Source organism: Guyanagaster necrorhizus (genome assembly GCF_019112545.1).
Source record: "Guyanagaster necrorhizus MCA 3950 unplaced genomic scaffold BT62scaffold_43, whole genome shotgun sequence".
NCBI classification, from domain to species: Eukaryota; Fungi; Basidiomycota; class Agaricomycetes; order Agaricales; family Physalacriaceae; genus Guyanagaster; species Guyanagaster necrorhizus.
Genome location: NW_025064922.1, coordinates 316,937 through 326,301, shown reverse-complemented (window position 1 = coordinate 326,301; position 9,365 = coordinate 316,937). Strand labels below are relative to the sequence as shown.

The 9,365-nt window shown below is 47.7% G+C and overlaps 3 protein-coding genes across 3 annotated transcripts; all 3 read right to left on the bottom strand.

Annotated features, from left to right (window-relative positions):
- BT62DRAFT_937599 (general substrate transporter) lies at nt 1–1,145 on the bottom strand (the record flags this gene model as incomplete). The annotated part of the gene is made up of 11 exons (XM_043187357.1): nt 1,076–1,145; nt 956–1,026; nt 845–905; nt 780–789; nt 647–730; nt 521–588; nt 426–469; nt 324–374; nt 251–269; nt 183–202; nt 1–138 (listed from the first exon to the last, which is right to left on the bottom strand). The coding sequence occupies exons 1-11, from the start codon at nt 1,128–1,130 to the stop codon at nt 4–6; spliced, it is 618 nt and encodes a 205-aa protein (XP_043034491.1). The 5' UTR covers nt 1,131–1,145.
- Nucleotides 1,146–1,686: 541 nt separating this feature from the next.
- BT62DRAFT_982939 (glycoside hydrolase family 51 protein) lies at nt 1,687–3,866 on the bottom strand (the record flags this gene model as incomplete). Its single annotated transcript, XM_043189730.1, has 13 exons — nt 1,687–2,118; nt 2,169–2,201; nt 2,255–2,276; nt 2,330–2,436; nt 2,573–2,591; nt 2,652–2,739; nt 2,789–2,833; nt 2,887–2,961; nt 3,014–3,112; nt 3,163–3,189; nt 3,244–3,323; nt 3,375–3,593; nt 3,652–3,866. 13 exons carry the CDS (start codon nt 3,864–3,866, stop codon nt 1,687–1,689), a joined length of 1,461 nt encoding a protein of 486 aa, XP_043034490.1.
- A 3,104-nt stretch (nt 3,867–6,970) lies between these two features.
- On the bottom strand, nt 6,971–9,274 carry BT62DRAFT_560474 (cytochrome P450). Its single transcript, XM_043181402.1, has 12 exons — nt 9,197–9,274; nt 8,961–9,143; nt 8,773–8,905; nt 8,530–8,718; nt 8,329–8,477; nt 8,156–8,268; nt 7,991–8,102; nt 7,925–7,938; nt 7,602–7,873; nt 7,421–7,552; nt 7,221–7,367; nt 6,971–7,171 (listed from the first exon to the last, which is right to left on the bottom strand). The coding sequence occupies exons 2-12, from the start codon at nt 9,010–9,012 to the stop codon at nt 7,072–7,074; spliced, it is 1,413 nt and encodes a 470-aa protein (XP_043034489.1). The 5' UTR covers nt 9,013–9,143; nt 9,197–9,274; the 3' UTR covers nt 6,971–7,071.
- Between the last annotated feature and the right edge of the window lie 91 nt (nt 9,275–9,365).

Below are 9,365 nucleotides of genomic sequence, written 5' to 3'. Positions count from 1 at the left end.
TGCTTATATAAGGTTGACATCAGGTACTTGTGTCGTCCCGCAACAAATACTAGAGAACGAAAGCCGTCTTACTTGAATACCCAACGGGATCCTCCATTCCGATTGTGTACCGGGAAGTCCTTGGGCGGTCCCGTAGGTCTACAATCGTTAGCAAGGATAGGTACCGATGAAGGAGGACCTACCACCCAAGATGCAACAAATGCTATACGTGCGTCATTACTATGACAAGAATAATGAACAAGCGCCGTACCTCCAATTCCCAGCATGAACTATCAAAAAGAAAAAGTCAGCTTGTTACTCCAGTGTCCATAAATTTCGCTCACCTGTTGTAAAGTAGTAAGCCGGCCTCGAATACTAGGGTGAGCAATCTCTGCCTGCACAAAGCCAGTCAGCACCAAACCAAACAAACAAGATAACCGTGCTACCTGATATAATGGTGCCAAATCCGACATGATTCCAGAACCAAAACCTAGTGGGTTGAACTATCTATGACAAAGTCAAAGAAATCGACACGACGTACCGGCAAAGAACCGACCAGCAAGCATCATATCCATGTTCTCAGCAGAGGTTTGAAGGGCCCCGCCAAGACTGCAAAGATCCGGATTTGGTATCGTAGAAGCAGCACGTCAAAAGAAAAGAAGCTGACATGTATATAAGGCCGCCGAGAAGAATGGTCTTGCGACGTCCCAGAATATCTGCGGCATACGCGACAGGGAACATTCCGAAGAAGCTGATCACTGCTTCAGGTCAACGTTTGATATAGTGATAAGAGGACGTACCACCCCAGCACTAGAACAAAGTCACGAATGAACAAATGGACACAGTCAAAGCTGACGACACGAACCGAAGATACTGGTTACTAGACCCTTCAAACCATCATTCCCGAATCGTGAATCCATAGTATCCTTGACCGCAAAGTTAGAAGGCGCAATGGATAGAACGACAGAAAGCGTACAGCAAAATCCGTTGCCGCCAACACCCCCGCGATGACACCGAGGTCGTATCCAAAGATGATACTGCCCAGACCTAAGACGAATGAGAACCTCAGTTTTCGCCCAGAAGAGTTTAGACTCACTAGCGAACAGTCCACAAAGCCAAGTATACCACTTTGGTGAGAGCGTTAAGATCATGTTCGTGAAATTGAGAGAAATCTCACTCAACAATACTCTATCCGTGTTTTTGTAGGCTTTCCGGGGAAGAGACGGTCCGGTTAGTTGTTGAGTGGGTCATAAGAACATGAATGTCCCTGCGTGGGGTGATTGATGTCAGTAACTTTTCCCGCAGTTTGTCCGTCCATCAGCTATAGGCGTTGGAATCCAGGTGGAAGACCAGCAGGAGGTATTAACCTCCTAGGAATGGTGGTAGCCTCAGGTCTCGTGCCTCTGCGTGATACCTGAATACTTTTTGGAACAGTGATCGACTTGGCGTCCGCAGCTCTGCATGCATGTGGACATCGATGCTAGTTTGTTGACAACCAGGGAAGAAAGATCTGGAGAACGTGTCAAGACTTCGCAGATCTTTGATACAAAACGTGTTCTTAGGCAACATCAATATGGGTCAGAACAACGAGGAACGAACATATGCCAAGTTACAGAAGAACCATACACCGACCGCCGACCGGCGTTGCTATTCTAAGCAAACTTGAATACCAACACTATGGGTGAAAAAGCAATGTAAGAGAACGCTTCAGACCAATTCCATGATCCTACCTTGGAACGAATGCCTCTTCAAAACATAGCTACCCTCCCAATCCACCTCCTTCTGAACGGTGCTAACCTTCTCACCCTCAAATCCATTCTTATCGCCTAACTGCGGGCTCCAGACTTCATAAACCTTTACCGTCTTCTCCCCTACTGGCTGCGCAAAGATAATCGGCACCGTAAAGTCTTCACTCTGATGCCGGTTGACCACCGCGATCCGAACCTCTTTGCTCTCTTCCACATACACAGCACTGACATCGATGTACTTGGTCAACTTGAACGCATTGGGTGTGTGGGTGTCTAGTTGCTTGATCCATGTAGGAACGGTGGGACCATTGTATACGGGCGAGTTTACATGCACCGCGAGAGAAGCTCCCCGCATGAGATTGGTAAACAGGTGAAGTGGATAGTATGTCGTCTAGAGTATGGTGTAAGACAGGAGAAGGAAGCTATAACAGTGCAACTCACCTGCTTGAAGAGCCCTTGCGAAGACGTGATGATCTACGATACCGAAGCATTCAACGATAAGGAATCCAGTTTGCCACTAAACCTACGGGAGAAATGACATTGACAGACCTGAAAAGTAGTCAGTTATCAGTTCGTTGTAAAGGGTAGCATGGAAGACTTACTGTGCGATACATGCAATCTTCACAATATCCGCTTTCCGGACGAATACATTCAACCATGATGCAACAGCGATGGCATCAGAAAGGTCATAATGCTCTTCGGCGCCTTTCTCTCCGGGGGCTAGGCAGGGACCATATTAGTGGTCAACAGAATGCTGGCGAGGAGGGCCGGCTTACCACGAACTGGATCCCTAGTGTAGTCGTGAGCGACCGGTCAGATAAGAACGTCAAGTGTTCTTACCAGACGTTCCATTCGTCAAAGCAACTGGTAGAAAAGGATCAGTCACGAACTTCGTGACTTTGGAAAGAAGAGAGCTAGATTTACACAGTTAGGTCTTTCTCTAACCCTGCCTCGATCTTAGCAAGATCGATGAGAGAACGAGTGATATCTAGCGCTTTCTCTGCAGCTGCAGCTATTCCAAGGATCACCAATAAGCATGGCAAGCAAAGCACTGTACGTACGACCAATCACATTAACCGCATGCTTGCCTTCGCTGACGGTGTATACTGCAAATCTGAATTTCAGCGATACCGAATTGAAGCAAATACTAAATTCTCACTATGTATGGAATGGAAATCAACCACAGAGGCCAACTTGCGGAGGATCACACGATCCCAGTCAGCGTATCCGGTTTCTGAACCAGCAGATAAGTACATCCACATCCGCCATACAACACAGAACAGTACCGCCGCAAGAGACGAGTTTGACGGAAGGATCCAGAAGTTTGAGGGCCTTTGCCCACTGGTACGCTTTCTTGGCATAGTCTTGTGATTCTTGCTGACCGACTGTTAGAGTCGCATGAGTCAAGCATCCAACGAGACAAGGCAATACTTGCTTTGCCATGGACCCCAGACCTCGTTGCCTAAGCAAGGGGTGATCAAAGACGCGAAATGACCAAAGTCAGTTGAGAGCTTACCGAGCGCCCAGTATTTCACATTGTGAGGTTCATCATGGCCATTCTTGCGCCTTAGATTAGCGTAGTAAGTGTTAGCCGAGCTGTTACAAACGGGTGAGAAGACGAAAGAGGTACGAATTCAAAAAACCTGCCTGTTACAGTATTCGAGCCATGCTAGGGCATCCTGCAATGTCCCTGTTCCCATATTGAGGCAGATAAAGGGCTCTGTTCCCAGCTCACGACAGAAATCAATGAACTCGTCAGTTCCAAAGAAATTGCTCTCTTCCGACAACCACGCCAGTTCCGGGCGACGCGGTCTCAGCTCCTTTGGTCCAATGCCATCTTGCCATCGGTAACTGCTCACAAAGTTCCTCCAAGGAGAACATGCTCAACGAGGAAAACAATGGAAACAGCAAGGCGGTGGCCTACCCTCCGGGATACCTAACGATGGGAATCTTGAGGTCCTTTAACACGGCCAAAACGTCGTTTCTGAAGCCTGTCTTGGGATCGGAAAGACCGTACTGGTTGTCGGGTTCGTAGATTCCGCCGTAGATGCATCGTCCCATATGCTCAATGAAGCCAGAGTATATGCGAGGGTCTACAGACGAGATAATACGCTCGATATCGATGCGGATCGATGCCATGGGAGATGGAGTGCAGTGCGAAAGAAGCCAAGAGAAAGCCGGGGATGAAGAACGATGGTTGAGGCTGCCGGACCGCGTAGTCCGATGATGGAAAAATGCCGTCGAGCATATCTTGTCGTGTGATCATTCTTATAAGGGCAAGCACATGATGGTCGCGTTACAAGGACAAACTAGAAGGTATAACTCCGTAAAGCGAATGTATGCTAATGTTCCTAGGATTTTCTGGCTGAAGTTAGTTGGAGGGCAAATCTTTAAAGAAAAGTCGTACGCACAAGCAACACAAGGGACAACAGCTACTGGTATCTGACATTTGCAGTTATGCTTTCAAAAAAATCTTCGTCGTCCTTGACAAAATGGGATGGGTCACATTGGAACGCGTAAGTTTTCTTCTCTGGCATTATTTATGAATAATATGAGTCGATGCAGGCTCATTCGTTCCTTGTCATCCAGTCGTGCAGAAAGGTAAAAAAACAGAGAAATGAGGGTAGTTTGCTGACCGTGGCCTGTGCACAGGTTATTCACGTGATCCCGTGACCACTGTCACGTTCGGCTTCGTCAAGTCGGGCAACTCGGACAGACTGTGTCACTTGTAAGTAATCCTACCTATTACCTACCCGAGACGATGACCTGGCAGCAACAACCACGTCTGCCCTCCTGCTCTATCTTTCTGTTGCAGCATGGCAGTATCAAAGCTGCCTAGAACCCTTTTCACATAGCAAATGACGGCATCTCCTACTAGTCTACACGGTTCAACACGTCGCAACAGCTTTCAAATGAAGCGATAGTGGAACATTCTCCCACTCTATGTGCTGCTCTATTACATACTTCTCATCTGGCCCCTTGTACTCAATCCACCACTTACGATGGTTTCGAACATGTATTAGCTTTCCTCAGACTCCATGGAACTCCCGGTAGATGCCAACAGACTGATAGATTCCATGACTGGCTCGAGTTGTGGCAACCAGGAGATGCAGGATCGCATCGCGAAGGCAGTTCAAGGACTGATAGACTCCGCCTGGCAACAGGCCAGCGTCAGGATTTCATCAAGTATACCCTTGCTGATATCCTAACAAGCATGACGGCAGGTGAACTCGCCAAGACCAAGGCATTCGTGAATCAAGACAAAGTGCGACGGATTCCCGGCAGAGCTCTGTCCGGGAAGGTACGTCGTTTCACCTCCTCACAACAGCTGTTCTCTTATCCCACAGCGCTTTGGTAGACCCGCAAAGGATTCGTCGGAGGCCGAGTGCTGGTTTGAAGACTTCATGCTCCGTGCGTTATTCCAAGTCTTTGGTACCAATTGTCACAGCTGCTAGAGTCCATCTCCCGGCTGCCGGCTGGCCCGTCGGCATAAATATCGGTTTTCCTGATTAGATGGCTATTTCAGTCCCCTGCTGTCCTGGTACGAGTCCACTTTGACTCGGATCGCAGGGTGGCAAACAGGGATATTGTTCATGTTTATTTGAGTATTTTCCCGGAAAGAGCGTTCGTACTAAGTAGTATCGATGAGAGACGAGTACTTACGAGTCTGAGTTTAAGAAATTGTCCAATGCGTGAAGAAAATGAAAAGCCAGGATCATAAATGACTGGTATTAACTACCTATTTGCCCTGGGAGCCAGTAAAGGTTCTCGAGGGGGGCTACAATCTCTAAACTAGGCTTGTATTCTGGACGAAGCAAGCGTAAGCGAGTTCAAGCTCCGGGAAAGGTGTACTTATTCTGATAGATGTCCCTGAGAAGAAAAAAAAAACAGATTTCACTCCGGACAGGGTCATTGGGAAACTTCAGAATAGTTTGAACGGAGCGCGTGGGATGCAGTATTCCTAGCCAAGTATCAGGGAGCGAGGAGACTACGTATGGCGGGGTTCTTCGATCTATCAATTCCTCTCCCAGTCGATGCTGCCCAGGATCCAATTTCGAAATCACGCTGTCAACAAGAGAAAAAAAAATTGCATGAGAGTACAAAGGAGGCAATAAACAGCTTCTACTCTCAAGATAAAGACCTCTTCGGTCTTCGAGGAAAAAAGAAGCAAACCTTGAGACACAGCCCAAGTTTCCGAATCGGAGGCAACAAAGTTCAAACCCCTTCCAAGTTGGAAGTTGGAGCACAGTGATTGTACCGGCGCGTGCTTTCTCCGTATACAGGGAGCATACGATGATGGAGCTTAAAAATGGAAGACCTGTGGTGGGAGAAATCATGGAATTCGGAAGAAATAGGCATATAATTCAATTGTCCTTCCAGGTCCAAGGTCGATATCACATCTGTCGACGCGTATAACGAAATAAGAAGATGAGATAGCACCATGCATGCGACCAAGAAACACAACTTTTTCAAAACTCCGTCGCTTCAAGAAACTGGCACATGTACTATATTCCTTTCAGAAAGGAGTTACAGGCATTTGCATACATATTTACAGCAACGCGCTTCTTTTGCGAGTGGATAGAGCGGTCATAAGCAAGAGTCTGGAGTTTATGGGCGCTCGTTGAGTTAATGGCGGTTAGGGCTAGGTAATACGAAGCCTTGGGACTTGAAAAGCGTCAGCCTGTATGGGCCCGACTGTAAGTAACGCTGAGAGGAACAGCGAGGCCGAAATTCCAGGAGAGAACATGCAACTGCTTCAGCGCCAACTTTTCGTTAACATATCGCTTGAAACGATGGAGACGGTCCGCGACTGTTCTACATAAACTACAGACCGAGGACATGATATCTGAGACGTCATCATCCAGAAGGTCAATCAATCTCCCGGACCAGAGGCCGGGAAATTGCTTTGGGAAGCGAAGAGAATGTTCCAGGCTATATACGCCGCGCGCTCGATATCGACATATTCAGCGACTGGTCTTCATACGGATCGCTGAGTCTTGTTCACGAGACTGGGTATTGATCAGATTGGCGTCAATGGCAGGGAAAGGTCGGTATCTTGTGTGTAAGGAGATGTCGGGGAAGAGGAAACTCCAGACAATCCAACAATGGGTAAATCCAAGGAAATGCTTAGAACATAGTTAAGGTCTCGTTGTCAAACCCGGCTAGTACCGACAGATTCGTACTTGACTTATCACATCCATTACGCAAAGGCCCTCGGTGAAAGCCATCATGGAACGATTTCCGAATAAATAAGCTTTATAATTTTGCTTCGAGTCTATATTAAGGTCAATATTACGCCTTACATCAGAATAAGAAGACCCCATCGTCTGTAATTGGGGGAGCCTTAAAGGCTATGATCGACCTTCCTTGGGTCATTCGCTCTTATCAACATCGCTGCTTCCTCTGACCGTGGTGCGATATGGCACTTAAAAGGTTCAGGGTGACTGTGCCGTATTAATATTCACTCGAAGGTTATAGATACCTGGAACTTACCAAATAGTCGATGAAATATACCCTTCGCTGCGGGAGAAATCTGGCTTCGGGGCCTTTTCGTCGATTCGGGAAACGTCAAAGACTGACAGTATCATCACGATAGCGATGAAGAGAGAGTTATCGGCGAGGTGCCGTCCCGGACATACTCTAGGATGCGCATCAACGATTCATATACGGAACCGAGGGGTAAAGGCCAATACCGTCGTCCATAGCCAAAGACGAATTTGCGAGGATCAGGGTTTAGACCTTTCGTCTTAGCTGCATCGTCGAAATATCGCTCCGGCAAAAACTCGAATGGCGACGGATAGACATCCGGGTCGTGAAGAACAGCCCTAATTTGGTCGGACATCAGTAGACGGGTAAGAATATTGATACGCTTACCAGCTGTTCGGTATCACGATGGATCCAGCTGGAATGAAATACCCGTTGTAATGATCATCTTGGCTTGATCTATGTGGAAGGGCAGTAGGACCAACGGGGTTCATACGGTGTACCTCATTGATCACTGCTTCTAGATAGGGAAGAAGCGGCCGGTCGGAGAACGTAGGCAATCGGCTGGTTCCTACCACACGCAGTACCTCTTCCTGGGCTTTGCGCTGTATATCGGGATACAGGGACATGCAAAGGAAAAAGGACGCTATAGCGGACACGGACTAGAAGGGGCATCATAAGCGGACAGCTCGGGAGATGGTTAAGTTACTTGCTGTATCAGCACCACCTGGTAACGAGAAAATTAAGCAAAGGATAGCTTGATATATGACATGACGAACCAGCATAGAAGGCCGTCGAGACCCACTTGTATATATCTTCTTGGTCCTTTGAGAGGTCGCCGTTCTTCTCAATCAAATTCGCCGCGAATGACGGAACGGCAGTTCCTTTCTTCTGTTCATCTCGTCAATAATTCGCGTACTAGACAGACGTAAGGTGAGACTGACCACTTGTTCCTTTACAGTTTCCCAGGGAGTGTCTCGGAGTTCCTCCATGTTTTTACGGAATATCTTGGCTCTCTTCATCCAATTCAAGCCTAACCATCGTGGTAGGTAGAGTACTGAAACGAGAACAGCGAATCAGGGCTGAGCGGGACACGGATCAAAAAATGATTACTTACGGACCGGAAAAGAGTCGACGAGAAAGGCTCCAGCGCTTGCCGCGTCAGAAAAGTCGTGATCCCCGCGTTCCGCTAATTCCATCAAAGGATCCAAGCCGTCTTTCAAATCATATCCATGAGTGATTTTGAACACAATAGCGGCAATATTCCTGGATCCACGTAGTAAGATACAAGAGTCTGCGTGGAAGGTGAAATACCGACCTTCTGATGTGATGTAGGAATTGGTCAGGACTACGTAGTAGGCACCCCAAAAACTCCCTAGTTTTTTCCTCTTCTAGAGCAAAGTAATCTTGGACCCTGCGAGGAGTCAGAGCTTCAGACATCAGTTTGCGGTATTCGCGCAGCCTGCTCCCATATGGACAAAGAGGGACACTATCAACGTAGCCGGCACTGTAACCAGGATAGTAAGGCCATGAGAAACAAATGTCGACTGGATAGTCTCACAGTTCACCACCCATAATGAGACGCGGACGGTCGGAGTATATGGCACCCCGTTGTTCTAGGAGATCTGATAGCGCTTGGGGGGAACTCAAGATAATTACGGATTGGCCGGCAGCTTTGATGTGAACCACGTCGCCTGGTGAACGGATGTATATCAACATGATCCAATGCAGCAAACGGATAACACCGACCGTACTGCTTGCTCCATTCTGTATACTTCAGCCAAGGATATGGGCCACTCATCTCCAATGCATTTCCAAGGAAAGGCAGCCCCGAGGGTCCTGGAGGAAGAGGACCATGGCGATTAAGATTCTTCCTGACAAGTAGAACAGTGAGGACGATGGTGAGAACGATGGCTGTAAGAAGTGGGACATCTGGCAGAGAGCTCATGATGAGAGTAATTTGAGTTGAAGTGATGATGCTTTACCTGAGCCGCATTAATATATGAGTTCAGACCCACAAATACACATAGGCTGGATCCGAGCGCCGAGGTACCTGGTTCCTGCTACCTGGACAAGCGGCAGTGAAGTTTCTTTTTGATGGAAGTGAGACATGGATCTATTCGACAACCCTGGGTGCTATGTAGGTTCCTAGGC

Bases quoted from the DNA above. Each gene is read 5' to 3' on its own strand.
- BT62DRAFT_560474 (XM_043181402.1), bottom strand. From the start codon at position 9,012: ATGAGTGGCCCATATCCTTGGCTGAAGTATACAGAATGGAGCAAGCAG. The intron at 8,906-8,960 runs GTCGGTGTTATC...TCCGTTCACCAG, and splicing joins AGAATGGAGCAAGCAGTACG to GCGACGTGGTTCACATCAAA. The intron at 7,553-7,601 runs GTAAGCGTATCA...CGACCAAATTAG, and splicing joins ATCGTGATACCGAACAGCTG to GGCTGTTCTTCACGACCCGG.